A 19,223-nucleotide genomic window follows, 5' to 3' on the forward strand; every position below is an offset into this window, starting at 1 on the left:
CTGCTTGATGTGAATAACTCAACACTGGTTTCCTAAAACAGCCTTGAACCAGCTAGGTGTAAGAAGATTCTCCCTCGCATCGTATCTTCAACATGTCGCTACAAACTGAAGTATTCCCAGAAAAAGGAAATTTTCTTTCCTGGTGTACACGGAATCATTCGTTCGCCGAACGCTGCCTTCAATGAATCAACTGTTGCACACGCGTGCACGTGGCAACGTCTTGTTGAAACCACAGTTCTTCCACAATAAGGACACTCAATTTATGGATCGATAAAATCGATTATCATGGCCGTGTAACTTTCAACATTAACTTTTACGTTCTTGTCGGCACATTTTTTTTTTAAAACAGAACAATGATTCCATCGGCTAATAAAGCACAACAATGCTTCGTTACGCGAAGGGGTATGATAATCAGTTCATTCGATATGTAAAAGGTGTACGGATTATATGTTTATTACTTATAATCTTGTTTCAACAGCTCATAAACTGCTTTTAAGGAAATGATAGAAATCACAAAATTCACAAATATGGGTATTGGGTTTAATTGAAAATCGATCTTAGTCACGATTGCGCATTGATTGACGTACGTCGCCACTGCTTCCAAAGCACTCCATATACCTGGACAACCTCAGTTGTTGGCGTGCAACATTTTTAAGTGTTTTTGAATATGCACAAAGCGAACGAGCTAACGGGCCGAAGCAAAGTAGAAGAGAAATATTGAATAGGAAGTACCGCGTCGATTTACAGACCGTTAGGTAAAGAGTGTTTGTGTATGATTAAATGGTTCATAAGAATTATTGATTTTATGCGTTGTCGACAACTGATAATGGTGCTGATTGAACAAATATAGAATCGCCTGTAAATGCAGTGGATGAACAGAAGAAGACACAAATCTCGTATATTGTCGTAAAAACCAGAAAACTATCTTGTATAGTTTTCCAATAGTCTCCACCAATAGTTTTTACTTAAGAGTTTATTTTGCAAATTTCGATGCATTCTAAAATTATATCCTAGGTAATATTGAATTGATGTTTGTAATTATTTTGCCGTAAGTGAACTTGTGTGAATTTAGGAGTGTGTTGGGGTTTATTGGTGAAGATGACAATGATGTTTTGAATTATAGAGACCTCAAACTTCATTCACCTCTAGCCCGGCGTATGGAGAACTTTGGGAACTTTGGCCCAAATCATTGGGATTATGACGGCAGAGAGGTATATTGAAAACCTGAAAGAGTCTCTGCTAAAAATGGAACTGGAAGATACAGTAGAACCCCGAGCGGATGATCGGTGCGGATTATTGGCGACAGCGAGTCCCATAATACATCTCATTTATAGCTTATTTGACAATGTGGACGATAGGTTAGAACCTCAATTATCAGTTTCTATAGCATAATCAAATTGGAACGTTTTTGCATCTGAGTTATTCGCAAAAAAAATTGATGAAGAGAAAATCAATCATACCACATACATCCCTTCCATTCTATGCCGCTCATATGTCTTCCCGGCATTTGTCAGTGAGCTCTATTATTATAGTCATGACTTTCATATTATCCGACCACTCGTGTACAAGACCTTATAGATGGATAGTTTAATGATTTCTGAATTGATAAAACATAGTTTTGATGCTGAAATATCTTTTTCGTGCTTGCACCTCATATTTAGTTTCTCATTGCATTATCCGAGATTTTCGACACTATAATATTCGAACAGAACTTTGATCTGGAATGTGACAAATTGTATGATACAATTTCCAAAAATCAGAATCTCAAAGAACTCACAAAGTTTCTTCATCCGGTAAATATTCCTTCGTTGTACAAAATAAAGCAGATACATCTAAAAATGTTTGGATGTATGGTTTTACACTCGGTTTTGTTCACTCAATAAAACTATTCATAAACATTAGGGTGGCAGTGAAAATGGTCATGTCAAATTTCAAAAACCGACCATGTACATTTTGTTTATAGGCCCAAAAAAATGACGTTTGCAAAGTTTCAATCGGACATGATTTAGGGGTGCCTCAAAGCGCTCAAAGTTTTGATTTTTCGATCCTTGAAAATATTCCAAGGGGGAGTAAGGGAAATTTATAAAATCGAAATTTTTTTCTCGATGCCAAATGACTTAAAAATGCATAAAACGTTGATGTTATCTCGAAATAAAATTTTGGCGGAAAATCGACTTTTTGGGACTTGCGTCTGAGTGGCCAAAAAATCAAAACTTTCATGTCCGATTGAGCTGAAATTTTGCACAGGACATTTTTAGGGCCAATAAACAAAATGTATATGATCGGTTCTTTGCATTCGATAATTTTTTTTTCCATACCTTCATTGACACCAGATCTCGACTCTCGATCTCGTTTCATGCATCATTAAGTCATTTGGCATCGAAAAAAAAAATCGATTTTCCAAATTTCTTTTACCCTTGGAAGATTGAAAAATCAAAATTTGAGCGTTTTGAGGCACCCCTAAATCATGTCCGATTGAGCTGAAACTTTGCACAGATAATTTTTTTGGGTCAATAAACAAAATTTACATGGTCGGTTTTTGAAATTCGATGATGAAGTTTTTCCCATACATCCATTACAACCCTAATAAACATATTGTTTTTTGTTTGATCTTATGTGCCCAGTTTTTATCCCTGAACTATTTGGTCACCCTATACCAACATCATGACACGTACTATACGAGTAGACGCAAAATTCCGCTAGGGTGGCTCGTAATAAGAAGCAGACTAACTTTCAAGTTTAAGGCCTCTGTTAAGTAAAGAAAGTGCCCCCGTGACTAAGTAGTTACATCTAGAATTATACTTTTTTTAAATATTTTTGAATGTTTACAACTGTTTTGAGTACTACATTTTTTCATCTTTCAAATAGAAGCGACAGCATCGTTCTATGAAGCGTATCCTTTGAATAAGTGCCAGATTGTTGCAAACAGAGTCTAAACCCAAAAAAATTGTAAGAAGTTGTGTCTGGGACACGACCGCATTTTCGACGTTGAACTACGAAATCATATTCAATTCTTCGGATATTATTTTAGAATCCATCAAAATTTTTGAAATAGCTTTTTAGTTATTTAGTTATTTTTACTACTTCAGTAGTAAAAATTTTCATTTAAAATTTGAACAATTTAAAACCGCCTTCGGACCTGGTAAACTTATGTATAGAACTATATAGATATCGCTATCGGATGTCGACACTGTAGATCCACATAAAGGGTGTGTCACATCAAATTGCATGACGGAAAAAATGCTGTAGAAATTCGCCCAGTAGACCGATCCTTTTGAAAATTTTAGACAGTAAAATAAAAACTATTAAACAACTTTTGGCATTTTCTTTTTAATCATACTTCGAGCCCAAGCCCGTATGCTCGCACCTTCCTCTTCACCCCGTCCATAAGTTTCTGTACAACGTCAGGTTGTAGTTTTTTTTTAACAGAAATCCATTTTCTCTTGAAGTCCGCCTCCGATTTGACAACTTTTGGGTTCTTCCGGAGGGCCTGCTTCATAATCGCCCAATATTTCTCTATTGGGCGAAGCTCCGGCGCGTTGGGCGGTTTCATTTCCTTTGGCACGAAGGTGACCCCGTTGGCTTCGTACCACTCCAACACGTCCTTTGAATAGTGGCACGAAGCGAGATCCGGCCAGAAGATGGTCGGGCCCTCGTGCTGTTTCAATAGTGGTAGTAAGCGCTTCTGTAAGCACTCCTTAAGGTAAACCTGCCCGTTTACCGTGCCGGTCATCACGAAGGGGGCGCTCCGCTTTCCGCAAGAGCAGATCGCTTGTCACACCATGTACTTTTTGGCAAACTTTGATAGTTTCTGCTTGCGAATCTCCTCCGGAATGCTGAATTTGTCCTCTGCGGAGAAGAACAACAGGCCCGGCAGCTAACGAAAGTCCACTTTGACGTAGGTTTCGTCGTCCATTACCAGGCAATGCGGCTTCGTCAGCATTTCGGTGTACAGCTTCCGGGCTCGCGTCTTCCCCACCACTTTTTGCCTTTCGTCGCGGTTAGGAGCCTTCTGAACCTTGTATGTACGCAGGCCCTCCCGCTGCTTGGTCCGCTGGACGAATGAACTTGACAAATTCAGCTTATTGGCGACATCCCGGACCGAACAACTCGGATCACGTCTAAACTGCTTAACTACGCGCTTGTGATCTTTTTCACTGACGGAGCATCCATTTTTGCCGTTCTTCACCTTCCGGTCGATGGTTAGGTTCCCGAAGTATCGTTTTAGTACTCTGCTGACCGTGGATTGGACGATTCCCAGCATCTTACCGATGTCCCGATGTGACAACTCCGGATTCTCGAAATGAGTGTACAAGATTAATTCACGACGCTCTTTTTCGTTCGACGACATTTTTCCAAATTTACGAAAAATTGACAGTGAAGCATGGCCAACGTGATCTATACACTCTTATCTGATTATAAAACCAAAGCTGAAGATATAATTCCTAAAAATTAAATTTCTACAGCGTTTTTTCCGTGATGCAATTTGATGTGACACACCCTTTATTAGGTATATACAAATTAGATATATAACACGTTACACACTAGATATACCCTATGATCAGAATCTCCTGGATTGACTCAAATCTCATTCCACAAAAAGGTCGCCTTAAGGTCGTACCAACATAAGAAAAAAAAATAAACCGGTTCCCGCACACATGGTACGTTTAAATAAAAAAAAATCCCGGTACTTTCTGATCATAGTGTAGCAAAAGTTATTTTTCATTCATAATTTTCATCTTGAAAGTGTGTTCATTCCACCTGAAAATCCATTATAGTTGTATTGTGGCTTCCCAAACTAAAAAATGTACATGGTCGGTTCTTTAAATTCGATAATTATTTTTTTCCCATACCTTCATTGCCTCTCAGGCAGTCCCAAAAGGTCGATTTTCGGCCAAAATTTTTTTTTCGAGATGACACCAGATCTCGACGTTTCATGCATTTTTAAGTCATTTGGAATTGAAATTTTTTTTTCGATTTTCCAATCTTGCTTTACTCCCCCTTGGATGATTTTCAAGGATCAAAAAATTAAAACTTTAAGCGGTTTGAGGCATCCCTAAATCATGTCCGATTGAGCTGAAACTTTGCAAACGTCATTTTTTTTGAGTCAATAAACAAAATGTACATGGTCGGTTTTCGAAATTTGACATTACCATTTTCGCTGCCACCCTAATGAGGATCTATGCATACCTCGTAACTATAAAAGTTCGATCATAGGAAACAGTTTTGTCATTCAAGTCAGATACTTTTATAATACAGATTTCATTGAAGAGAAACAATGATATGAGTAAAAATATATGAACGTGTGACTGGGCAGCCCTCTCAGGCGGCTCAATCCGTTTATTGATAAATACAGAGAAATTCTTGAATGTGAGTTTTTCAATTTAATTTTGAATGTAAAGGTGGTTGTGTTCAAAAAAAATTTTCCTGTCCACGTGGACTTAGTTTATACCCCCTCACCCTCCGTGGACAATCGTGGACATTTTTCCCCCCTACCGGTCCGGGATGTCGTCAATAAGCTGAATTTGTCAAGTTCATTCGTCCAACGGACCAAGCAGCGGCTCCTAACCGCGACGAAAGGCAAAACATGGTGGGGAAGACGCGAGCCCTGAAGCTGTACACCGAAATGCTGACGAAGCCGACGAAACCTACGTCAAATCGGACTTTCGTCAGCTGCCGGGCCTGTTGTTTTTCTCCGCAGAGGACAAATTCAGCGTTCCGGAGGAGATTCGCAAGCAGAAACTATCCAAGTTTGCCAAAAAGTACATGGTGTGGCAAGCGATCTGCTCTTGCGGAAAGCGGAGCGCCCCCTTGGTGATGACCGGCACGGTAAACGGGCAGGTTTGCCTTAAGGAGTGCCTACAGAAGCGCTTACTACCACTATTGAAGCAGCACGAGGGCCCGACCATCTTCTGGCCGGATCTCGCTTCGTGCCACTATTCAAAGGACGTGTTGGAGTGGTACGAAGCCAACGGGGTCACCTTCGTGCCAAAGGAAATGAACCCGCCCAACGCGCCGGAGCTTCGCCCAATAGAGAAATATTGGGCGATTATGAAGCAGGCCCTCCGGAAGAACCCAAAAGTTGTCAAATCGGAGGCGGACTTCAAGAGAAAATGGATTTCTGTTCAAAAAAAACTACAACCTGACGTTGTACAGAACCTTATGGACGGGGTAAAGAGGAAGGTGCGAGCATACGGGCTTGGGCTCGAAGTATGAATAAAAAGAAAATGCCAAAAGTTGTTTAATAGTTTTTATTTTACTGTCTAAAATTTTCAAAAGGATCGGTCTACTGGGCGAATTTCTACAGCGTTTTTTCCGTGATTTGATGTGACACACCCTTTATATTACTTTCGAAACGTAGTACAAGCATTTCTCGAGTTATGTTTGTAATTGGACGAAAACCTATTTTAATACAAAAAAACAAATGCGCACCTTTGCCCCATTTTTAAATTGTCAAAGTTGTTGGAAAATCATTGAACTATTTAGGAACAATAACACTTTAAATACACATACACATTTAAATACATTTCGATACTTTGTTAAATCGTAGCCGTTAAGGAAAAATTACATGAAAAATAGAACCTACTTGCGATTTAACATAAAAAACTACATATAATGTTTTATCCTAGGACTAACCGTTCTCGAAATATAACAAATTTAATAGAATTAAAATTATGCTCGAGAAACATTTCACTAACATTATTTTCATTATAAGAAATTGCTCATATCTCGAGAGCGATTGGTCATGAGATGATTGGTCGAAGACCACCAAGCGAGATGTGGTTAGCGACGTCGGTTAGTCGTTCGATTAATTCAGATAATCGAATATCTGCAATTATAATCGAGTAATTTTGTATCGAATAATGAAAAATCAAAATATGAATCCATGAATATAAAGGGTGGGCCATTTAAAGTGGAAGCATCTGGCAACCCCATAACTTTTGACAGAGATGTCAGATTAACAAATGTCATACCGCGTTGGAAGCGTCATTTCAGTACAATTTCAACCATGGAACAACACACACCTAAACAACGCGCTGAAATTGTTCAGCTGTACATTCAAAATAACTTCTCAATTGTGTTAACTAAACGTGCGTGGAAAAATAAAAATAAAGTTAAAACATCGCCTGGAGACAACACTATACGTCGATTATATGCCAAATTTATATCGTCTGGTAGTGTTGGTAATGCCAGTCATCTGTCCAGACAACGACCAAGACGTTTCGACGAGAATATTGATGCCGTTCGAGCCAGTGTTGCAGAGACTCCATCGACCTCAGGTCGCCATCGTTCGCAAGAGTTAGGCATCGCTCGAACCACTCTCCGACGCATAATTCGTGTTGATTTTAAAATATTTCCGTATAAAATTCAAATGGCTCAACAACTTAACCCATCTGACTTACCACGTCAACTTGATTTTGCGAAATGGACCATCGAAATGACCAAAAATGAACGTGGCTTTTGGCAAAAAATCATAATGTCTGATGAGGCGCATTTCAACTTGAATGGAGGAGTGAATAAACAAAATTGTCGGTTTTATGCTACTGAAAACCCTCAATTCATCGAAACGCAACCTCTTTACGACCAAAAAGTTACTGTGTGGTGTGGCATTTATGCCGATAAAGTCATCGGCCCGTACTTCTTTGAAAACGAAAATGGAGCAACGGTAACCGTGAATGGGGAGCGTTATCGGACAATGATAACCGATTTTTTATTGCCATTTGTTCGTGAAAATGAATTGGACAATTACTGGTTCCAACAGGACGGCGCTACATGCCATACAGCGGCTGCCACGACCAAATTATTGCGCGAAATGTTCCCCGGAAGATTAATATCGAAAAACGGCGATTATGACTGGCCACCGAGATCACCTGATTTGACGCCTCCTGACTTTTTTTTATGGGGATATTTAAAATCCAAGGTATACACTGGTAAACCATGGTCCCTGGCTGCGCTGAAAGACAATATCCGACAAGAAATTGCTGCCATATCGGCCGAAACATTGGGCAAAGTGATGGAAAATGCCGAAAAAAGTGCACATTTTGCGGTCAAGGCCAGAGGCGGTCATTTACGAGATATCATAATCAAAAAGTAGTTAGAACAAATCTCCCTGGACCAAAATAAATGAATTTCAAAAAAAAAAATTAAAATTCCTTTACTTTGCTATTGCAAAAACAAATCCTTCCACTTTAAATGACCCATCCTGTATATACATGTAATGAAATGTTATAAATTTTCAAAAGTTCATATCTCCATTTTTGGTGAGTCCGACACGGCACTACTAACTTTGTTGAATTTAAAGAGTTTTCCTATGAAAATATGCAAAAAAAAGTATCTAAAGCAGGGTGTTTTGAGATATAAAAGTTTTTAATATTAAATTATTTTTTGAATAATATTTTTAAACGGTGTATTTAAAGTATTATTTTTTCATAAATAGTAAATTGATTTTCCTACAATTTTGTCAAACCTAATTTTTTAATCTAACATCTGGAATTTGAGTTAAAATCGTAACTCAAATTCCAGATGTCAGGTTAAAAAATGAGGTTTGACAAAATTGTAGGAAAATCAATTTACTATTTATGAAAAATAATACTTTAAATACACTGTTGAAAAATCTTACTCAAAAAATTAATTTAATATTAAAAACATTTATATCTCGAAACACCCTGTTTTAGATCAATGATTTAAATACCTTATTTTAATAAATAAGCCGCAATTTCAATTGGTCATATGATAATTTTAGGTAGCTTCCATTATAAATACCGAGTCGATTCGATTGGTGTGAAAATAGTTGTTAACGTTAACTTTATTTCATAGCAACGGGACCTGTTTTCTGATTTGACACCCTTCCTGGAAGACGTAGTTCTACGTCAAAAAAAGTTCAAAAGCTTTGTCATAACTAAGATTCGACCATATACGTAGAAGCATGGTTGCCAATAATATTTTTGAAAAAACTGGAAGATTGCTCTTAAAAAAACTGGAAGAAAACTGGATTCTGTAAAACCTTTATTTTAAGAAGACCAGCTATGATTTATCTAAATTGTTTTTTTTTTCTCATTTCAATGCTTGAGAAATAGATTTTTTTATGCTTCGTGTAGTTTTTATATGTAGTTCATTAAACTGTAACTGTAATTACTGTGAAACAATATTTGAGGGATGGTTTTATTTGGGCAAGACTTGAAGAGTTTCGTATTTATCGCTTCATAAAATCCATGAAATCTCTGATAGAAGAGCGTAGCGTATAGTTCGATATCTCAAAAAGGCACGAATCAGCATGAGATACGAGGTAAAATACAAAAAAAAATACTGATGTTTATATAAACTCAGAACCTGCATAGCTCGCGGACTCTGTGAACTATTTTGGGTAAGTTTTCTTTCTATGGACATTGTACCAGTCGCGAGTGGAATGATAGATCAATTGGTCTGAACTTCAGAATGGTTTGGAATATCCGATATTTATATAAATTGGAACAAAGTGTAGCATATTGATTCTTGGGTAGGCTGTTAAATAAAATTAACAATTGAGTGATACCCTATTTTTAAAGTAGTTTGATAAGTTTCCACCATTCGGGAAAGCTCTTCGTTTTGGAATTTTCGACAAAACACCGACCGATTGAACAAAATTGGAAAAACCGAATTACAACCTCGCCTGTCGTAGAAAAGAGAGATCGATCCAAGGTCGAATGATAAATGTAAGAAAATAAAATTACATAATGGATAGGAAGAGGGAGGGACAGATAATATTTATCGTTGTAAATTTATTTTACGTAAAATGGATAAAACTGGGGCACACATATGAAAAAACTGGATAAAACTGGACGATATTCAAAAAAACTGGAAGATTTTAGGGTTCAACTGGATGACTGAATCGAGAAAAAAAAACTGGAAGAATCCAGTTTAAACTGGAACATTGGCAACGCTGCGTAGAAGGATCCTTTAGCACCTCCTGAAATATTCCGAGTTAGCCACCTAACACCCGGTATTATGAATCAGTGAATCGCATTGCTGAGTGGTTACTAGTCATACATATCATGCGGAGGGCTTCGGATTCGACTCCCGTTCAGGTCGGGGATCGGGAACTCACCACTCACAATTCTATCGAGCCGTAATATTTGGCATAGAAATCTCATGTAAGTAACTGATAAGAAGACGCAAATAATACTACTCTGAACAAGCGAAGTTCCTTTCGTTCGTTTTTTGTAGCTAAAATATCAAAATGCACAGTTATTTCACACTCCGTAGTGACATCATATTGGATAGTGAAGTTTCAGAAAATAATCTTGTGCAACTCCAAAGAGGTACCACGTTTACGCCCACTCTGATTGAGCAAAGGCGACACACACAGCGTGCGTGTACGTTTGAATGTAAATTTCACTCCCTTCTCTTGGTTCAAATGTTTCATCAAACATTTAATATAACACTACACTGGATGAAGAGCGTCAGGACCACAATGCAAATAGAGATGATACACGTAATATATTTCATTTATTATGGAAGAAAAGCAAGCACCCGAACGATGCCGGGCGAAGAACATTGCGGGAAATTTTGTAAATCTTTGCTCTGATGGATTTGTTTGGATTAGAGACGAAAGGGATTCCTGTAGCTGAAAAAGGCGAGAAAGGGATGGATCTCTGATGGCACAGTATAGGTATTTGGGTGCTGGCTGATGCACGTGACTCTGTCAGTATGAACGAAGCAACATTTCCAAACGTTTTGAGTGAATGTTGAACTTTACTTATTTATGTTTCGAATACAATCGTTCAGTTAAACGATTGGAAGATGTGGTAAAACGGGTTAAAGGGAGGTGGGAGCCATGGGTGTGCTATTTCTCTATAACTTACTTGCTTGTGCTTTGGCAATGCTCAACACGCCGTAGTGGTTGTTTGCTCTCGTGTCAGTAGTGGGGGAGCATCCAACTCAATAGAGTGGGAGAGATAGGCACAGGAAGATTGTTCAATATGATCCGGATGAAGAACAGCACTATTCGGAGTAATATATCAGAGCAGCGACGGACTCATTGATACGTTAGATATAACGCTGGGGACATCAACTATATTGTTTCAGATTTTCAATTTCCTATGTACAAGATCCACGCTTCCGAAGCCGAAACGGATGCTGGCAGCTATATTGAGGCATTAACGTTTCTATGCTATAGATAGAGGGAGAGAATATTCATAAAACAGTGTCTTGTAGTGCAAAACTAAACTACACATAATAAATCCGTGTTTCAACGCTGTTCACCTTCGCTGTGGATGGAATATCTAAGTTTAGGTTTCATTATAATTTAACCCAAGACAAGACCGTTAATTGATAAGTGGTGTTGTACTGCTTCTACAGCTCGCTGCTCAGAAGGTATTAATTTTGCACATTTACTCGACGCTTCGATACACTTTGAGATGGTAAACGAAGATTGAGTTTGTTATCGGTAAATATTTAGTATTGTCATTTGATATTGCCATAATTGGAGCAGTGGCGGGTGTGAATAATAGTGTTCCATGGGCGTAATTACTTCATCTTTGTCTAATCTCGCCTCGGAAGCTGTCGTATGAATGATCGGATTGGAAATGAGAGATAATCATCTCTCATTGATTTGATTTTATTTGATACTGTTTGAGCTACAAAGTATGTATAGCAATAGAATCTGACTATGTTAATTGTGTTAATGTGTTAATTGTGTTAAAGAACAGAAAATGAATTTAGACGTCAATCAATGTAGAGACTTTTCGATATGAAAAAAGCAGCTTGCATTTCAATAAATAGCAACCAGGTTCCAGAAGAATTGTGAACCAATGTTATATTTTGTACTTGAGTATTGCGGGACTGTCAACAAACTACGTAGCGTTACGTCAGATTGTTGAGGAAAAGCGTCCATTTTCAGTCCTCTTGTCTGAACATCACATTGTTGAAATAGAATCATTTAATCAGTATAGTATCCCGGGATATAATGTTGCTGCGTGTTTTTTTTCCATTTGATACAAGCAGTACACGAATTAACGCGCATTTCCAGGCACAGTAAAATTGTTAATTGATCATGTTTATTCCAATTTTGATACTATTTATACAGTCACAGATACCAATTTGAAAATAACCGATCATGAGACTTTAATTTTCAATATTGTAGATAATATTGTTGTAAACGAAGATTTTGTGAAATTAAAGTGCTGGAATATTTGAAGCATGCTGTTTCAAATCTCGTAGTGAGAGGCCTGGATTTTCCATTCGAGGTCGGTAATTTAGATGAATCAGCGGCTATTCTAACGTGTACAAATCGGCTTGTTACGCAAAAATTTGTATCTCTGAAAATCTCGAACAGCTGGTACAATTCGGATCTTTTACGCCTTAAACGTGAGAGAGACAGATGGTACAAGAAACTTTGTAGAACAAATGATGGAAATCATTGGAATATGTACACGAACGCGCGCAATACATATTCAGAATCGATTAAGAAAACTCGTTGTGAATATATTAAGAGGAAGATTGATCAGCATCAAAGCAACAGCAAGGAGTTATGGAAAACTTTGAAATCTAATTAAAACATAGTAATAGCAAACAGTGGTCCATAACTTTTAATGGCACACACAGTCTGAACAGGCTATAGCATATAAGTTTAACGATTATTTTGTCAATAGTGTTTCATTGCTCAATCAATCTATTGAATTGGTCGATGAACCTGATGAAATAAAACAGCCGGCTAATAGTAGTTGTAGGTTTGAAAGTTTTCACCCAATTACATTAAACGAACTTAGAACTATTTGCTTTCCTTTAGGAGAAACGTTATAAGTCGTTAAAGGCCAGCTGCTGGAATATTTAAATTGCAATGCTTTGCTTATACCAGAACAATCGGGATATCGGGAAGGTCATTCCTGTGAAACCGCATTGAACTTGGTATTAGCAAAATGGAAAGAGAAGCTAGAGTGCAAAGAGAATATCATTGCTGTTTTCTTGGATTTAAAACGCGCTTTCGAAACGATTTCTAGGCCCTTGTTGTTGAACACGATTAAGCGCTTTGGATTTGCGAGTACTGCATATAAATGGTTTGAAAGCTATTTAAATGACTGAACTCAACGGACTATTTTTAATGATTCAATTTCCAGTCCCCTAGGGAATAATCTTGGATCACCTCAGGGAAGTGTATTAGGGGCCCCTTTTATTTATTATGTATATCAATGACATGCGAAGAGTTTTAAGATTTTGTAATATCAATCTTTTTGCAGATGATACTGTGTTATTCATTGCAGCTAATGATTTAGATCAGGTCGTTTTAAATTTGAATGGAGATTTACATTCTTTAAGTAGATGGTTGAAGTATAAGGAATTGAAATTGAAAATAAGTAAAACTAAATATATGGTAATCTCGCGAAATCGTTTAAATGAAAAAGTCTCCATCGTTATTGAAAACGAGACTATTTATCGAGTTTAAATCGACATTAAATATCCTGGCGTGATTATTGATGACAAACTCAAGTTCAACACTTGACAATGTCATCAAGAAAATTGCCAAAAAGTATGGAATCTTATGTCGATTGAAAAACGATTCAACTATTTGCAACAAAATACAGCTATACAAATCAATCATCTCTCCTCATTTAGACGTTTGCTCTTCCATTTTATTTTAACCAATGAATCACAAATATCGAGATTACAGCGCTGGCAAAACAAAATAATGCGGTTGATACTAAAATGTAACAGATTCACATCCTCATATTTAATGTTGGTCGCTCTGCAATGGTTATCCGTGAAGCAAAAAATTGTTTATTCAACTATGATGTTCATTTTTAAAGTAATTAACGGTTTGCTGCCTCAATATTTGTGTGATCGAGTTGAAAGAGGAAGTGACTATCATAGTTATAACACTAGAAACGCGAATGAATTAGGAACACCCCATTTCATGACATATGCTTCAAAAAATTCGTAGTATTTTAAAGGAATAAATGTGTTCAACTCGATGCCAAGGCATATTAAATGCGCAACAAAACTTACAGAATTTAAGAGGCACTGTATTTGCCCGGGAAAGCTGTGATTCATTAACAGCCGAACGATGTTTTAATTCTTATGACGAAGATCTTTACTGACGAAGTTTTATACGAACGGATAATTTAATGTGGATATTTTTTTGCAGTTTGTTTTTAATATTTTCAATGAAACTGATGAAATTTTTTTTAACGGATTATATTATGTAGACTATTGGAATTTTTTAAATATTTTTTTTTATAATTTGTGTTGATCTCTATTATGTTTGTCATGATCTTGGTGATGATGGACTATTTTTATTTTGTCCTTTTTATAATTGCATTAGTTAAAAAAAAGTAGTCTACTAAAGTTTGAGCGTCGCGCGCGTGACGCATATATAAAGGATATTATTGAAAGTTTTTTAAGTGCCGGAATTTTTCGTAAAGAAAATTTTCTCGATTTCTCTGAATGAGGATATTCATAGTCAATCCAAAACAAAGCTGGCGGTTCGACTTGTACTCTAGTGCAGGGGTTTTCAGATTTTTTTTATGGCAGAGCACTTTTTATAGCAAAAATATATGATGGAGCACCGGCATGTTTTCATCAATAAAACAAATTCTATCTGTATTGACATTACTCAACTTAGGACAACTCTATTTTGGCTACGCGTATCAGTCACACGACTTCTAACCCAGAGAAAACAAAATAAATCACTATATTCCTAGTGAAATTGAATTGAAGATTATTTTTTTTCAAGGTGGGTTTTCAAGTGGGAGCATTTGCTATAACTTCTCGGAGCACAAATTTCCCGCGGAGCACCGTTTGAAAACCCCTGCTCTAGTGGATCACTTGGCTGCAAGCGCCTCGTCGTATCGGCTCTGTGGCGGACATGACTGAGTATTGACTAGTCTTTTGACATTGCAATTTTTTGAACTGATATCTGTAAATAAAATCAGTCCGTTTCTTATGTTTGCTGAACTTATTCCAATATTAAGAAAAAATCGAGGGGTTGTGTCCGAGACACTACCGCTACGCAATATTTTTTTATGACGTAGAACTACGTCTTTCTGGAAGGGTACCAAATCAGAAAACAGGTCACGTTTTTATGAAATAAAGTTAAAGTTAAAAACTATTTTCACTGTGAACAAATTCTCATGATTCGTATACCAATCGAATCGGAAATTCTCTAAGATTTGTTTGATATGATATACATTACAAATCGCTAATCTCTAAATGGTTTAAATTTATGAAAACTGGAAGAACTTACGTTTTTCCCATACATTTGTTTTGCCGATTTGTGTGCTAACCCTACCCGTAATTCGAATGCTTATAACTCGAACATTTCTTAACAGATCGGAAAGATGTTTGCATCAATTGATAGAAAATATTTCTACGCGTCTATCACAATTAATAAAATGTTATTTTTCATGAGATGAACAACTGAATAACTGTAAAATTTCAAGCGTCTAAACGACCTATCTGCCAAGTTTTGATTGGCCCGATTTACGGTTTCCCCAAGCTGTGTTTCCCTCACACGGGCTTCAAAATTAATGTGCCTGGGGGAAACCGCTTTGCAAATACATGCAAGTCGGGAGTATTTTTTGATGTTGAGTACTTTTGAACTCGCTTGTCGTTGTGCAGACCGGAATGTGTTTCCCTAAAACGTACTTTTAAACTGAGAAGCCTGGGAAAATCGTCATTTCTGATACTAGAGGTGAATGAACTTTCGCGGTTCGAGAACTACGTAAACATGAGATCTGCAATAATTTCAGAGGGAAATGTAAAATACAATTATCGTTTGACAATCCTTCCGTTCATATTTTTTGGTAGTCCCAGGCATCATATAAAACACAAAAAGGACGTTCATCAAATTTATTTGTAACGAAGATCATAATCTATTACAAAAATTTCGATGCATTCTAAAATAATATTCGAAGTGGTAAACAAGTGGATTACATAATCTAATTGCGTAGTTTTACGTCGAAAATAAGCGGTCATGTCCTAGATACAACCCCTTACAATTTTTTAAATTTGCTGGTTTATCATTTCGGATATTATTCGTGAATACGTCGATATTTCATAAATAAATCTTTAGTAAAAAGTTCCGAGAACCCTAAAAAGATGTAATGGCTTGCGTGGTTTTGTAGAATCGTTTCGAGAAGCAACGATTCTTTCTTGCCTTTGCGAGAACAGTACACTAATTGGACATATGTCGCAATTTGTTTTTATATCAATGCACGCATTGCACTGAGTATTTAAAGAAAGGCATCTTCCGTGCATCGCCAATCAATAAGCATCAAACACGCGTCTAACAGATGCACACAGTTGCATCGATAAAAATGAAACATCGCGAGAATGACCGTTTATGAAAAATCGTTTCTCGACTCTCGGTCAAAACCGTCAACAAAGTTAGGAGCTTGTTGCATCAGAACACAGCCGATGCGCACGAGAGCAAATACGAATGGCAACTAAAAGTATCGAAGGTGTGCTATTCACATGTATAGCAAATGATCAAGTTCTATGTTTCGCGCAATGAAAACAAGTAACACATTCAAAGCCAAACACTGATGGCGAGATGCTCTTCGCTTGCAATGCCAGATGCACTTCAAGTGAAATATTCGCTAGCGTTCACAGCTCGCGGGGAAACATAAAACACAAAACGAGCGGAATAAGCGACCTTTGTTGTTTGGGGCACAGAAAGATTGTGAGAATTTTCTTCAGAGGAAATGCAATACTTCTACGCTAGCGACAGCTTACTTACTATGCAAGGGTGGAGTTTACTTCGCAAATATTCTCTTTTCGCTATCCCCCTTCGTTGTTTCTATTCTAGCAGCTGCATAAGTTGCACGTTATTGACAGCTCTGATCGGGAAAACACACAAATGGACAGAACAAATGTATAGGGAAATGAAAATGCTTCCAATTTTCATCAATTTAAACCAAATATAGACTACGGGATTGTAATGTATAGCATATAAAACGAAAAAAAGTTTAGAAAATTTCCGATTCGATTGGTGTGCAAATCATTAAAATTCGTTCATAAAAACGTGACCCGTTTTCTGATTTGGCACTCTTAATGTTAGACGTAGTCCAACGTCAAAAAAAAAGTATCTTTTAGATAACTCGTCTTGCTCAAACCTTTGTAGGGAAAGGAGACGGGACCATCATTATCATTTTGTTCAACATTTGCTATTGGTATGGTGTACTCAGAAATATACATCAGTGTAAAACATCAATTTTCCCCAATTTGTATGCCAAACAAAAGTTATCAGCACCTCTGTTACGAGCAAACTGTAGGCCAAGAAATGAAAAAGTAACAACTGGCGAAATTTCCGCAGTGGAATATAAAACAGCAACACTCGCACAACTCTTGTCAGTTGTCAATCAAAAAATTGTTCAGTCAAACCCAGACAACCCTATCTTTTTCGTTCTATTCCTCCCCGCTCGGTATTGCACGGGGCATGAGCTGTTGTCGTTTGCCGCTATTTTAAATATTTTAATTATTCACGCAACAATTTTCCGCTTAAAACTCTTTCGCTTCAGAGTTATCGTTTCGTCACGGATATGATTCGATATGATTGTAAAACTTTGCTAGTCTGTCCGCAAACATTTGATACGGAGCATTTCCGGCGCGTTGGTTCCGCTTAATTTGACTTGTTGTGATTTCCTGCCCCGTATTAAACTATGATTTCGTTCTTTCTATTATTTTCAGGGCTACACAGCGCTACACATCGCGATGCAATTTGGGCGCAACGATATTTTTGAATTACTTTGCAATGTATACAGTAAGTATAACAGTATAACCTTCAAACATCAAGGCTAGGCACCTTAGGTGACAAGAAGCTGAAATAAGAGATAGCGACATTAATCATTTCTAATCGAAGGACGTGGAATTGATACCGATGACAGACATCACGATTGATCGGTTCGGTTTTATTCTTTTATTCTTCAAACAGAAAAGTGTCTTTGCCAGGTAGTCATTCTTATTTGTCAACGTTGATTCTCACTTTACACCCTGTCAGTAATGACAGATTTGTTGACAATATAAGTTTCACGATAAATAAATAAAATTATAACCAATCAAAAGAATAATGAGCGTGTAGTGCTACTTTATTGCTTCAAGACTAATTATAATAAACTTTTATCAAAGACTCATTTTGTTCAGATATTGGCGTAAAAGATTTGCAGTAAAGAAAAAAAAATCAATTGCTGAGATCGGATTCAGGCAAAGGAAATATTTTATGATTCATTTCTTTTTCATCCGTCCATTTCCAGAAGCAGACCGGGATCTGTTGGACTGGAGCGGTAAGAAACCACTCGAGTATCAAAAACAGATGACAAGTGTGTCGGCGTCCACCTACAGCAGTGAGTATGATCCGATGTTTATTGTGAACGAACGGTTCCATTCTCTTCCGTCGAAAAAAATACTCTCGCCGCTGGCACGAGGCGGCACCTTTATGCGTAAGAAAAGCCGCCGTCAGCAGCGTCCTTCCACTACGACAGGGGTTGATCTGCAACGCACCCATTCAATGCTTACTATGATCACGCCGGAACATCTATCGCTTGCCACTAACACTTCCGAGACGATCGAGACGATCAATGCATACAACAACGACAACAGTAATGCCACCAATAAACGTATAAATTATTTGACTCATCCGGCTGATGCAATGAGTCTCGGCGGAAGTGCCGTGAACCTGCGCAGGAGTGACAAATCCAATCAGAGCTTTTTTCGACGCAAGAAAACACATAACTAACGCTTGCATGCCATTGTCTCAATAGAACCGATCATGATCACTTGCCTGCTGCTGAGTTGTTTTTTTTATGTTGAAGTAGTTTTAGCTCTGAAATTTTTTTGCTCCATTCAATCCCTAACTGTTTATCTATCGTACATTCATAGCATTGAATATTAGTTACTTTATTTATCAATACTATTTGTATCTTTTTCATGTACTGGCATTAAATATCAAATAAAACAATAAAGCTGTTTCAATCATATTTTATGGCATGTAGTTAAATGATAATTTAGTTGATTGTACCATAGTTTCTCCTGTGCCGATTTAAATAACCAATCATGTTTATTTTCAAAATACTAGTAGCCACTAATATCTAACAATTGTAGATTTCTAGTGTAGTATCAACATTCATACTGTGAAATACACATTTAGTGAAATGAACAATCGAACCATTTTTTCATACGACATCACCTGACCCAAGTAACACATTGTGGGAGAGGGTAAGACGGACAGTGGGGGTAAGATGGACAGGTGGTTG

At 37.3% G+C, this 19,223-nt stretch overlaps 1 protein-coding gene across 1 annotated transcript in view; it reads left to right on the top strand.

The window, feature by feature from the left end:
* Positions 1 to 19,223, top strand: part of LOC129766491 (uncharacterized) — a 57,562-nt gene that overhangs the window by 13,447 nt on the left and 24,892 nt on the right. The window contains exons 4-5 of the mRNA XM_055767059.1: positions 17,662 to 17,734; positions 18,225 to 18,686. Coding sequence (XP_055623034.1) covers positions 17,662 to 17,734; positions 18,225 to 18,686 — 535 coding nt within the window. The remainder of the gene's footprint in view (positions 1 to 17,661; positions 17,735 to 18,224; positions 18,687 to 19,223) is intronic.

This window comes from Toxorhynchites rutilus, chromosome 2, assembly GCF_029784135.1.
Source record: "Toxorhynchites rutilus septentrionalis strain SRP chromosome 2, ASM2978413v1, whole genome shotgun sequence".
Lineage (NCBI taxonomy): Eukaryota > Metazoa > Arthropoda > Insecta > Diptera > Culicidae > Toxorhynchites > Toxorhynchites rutilus.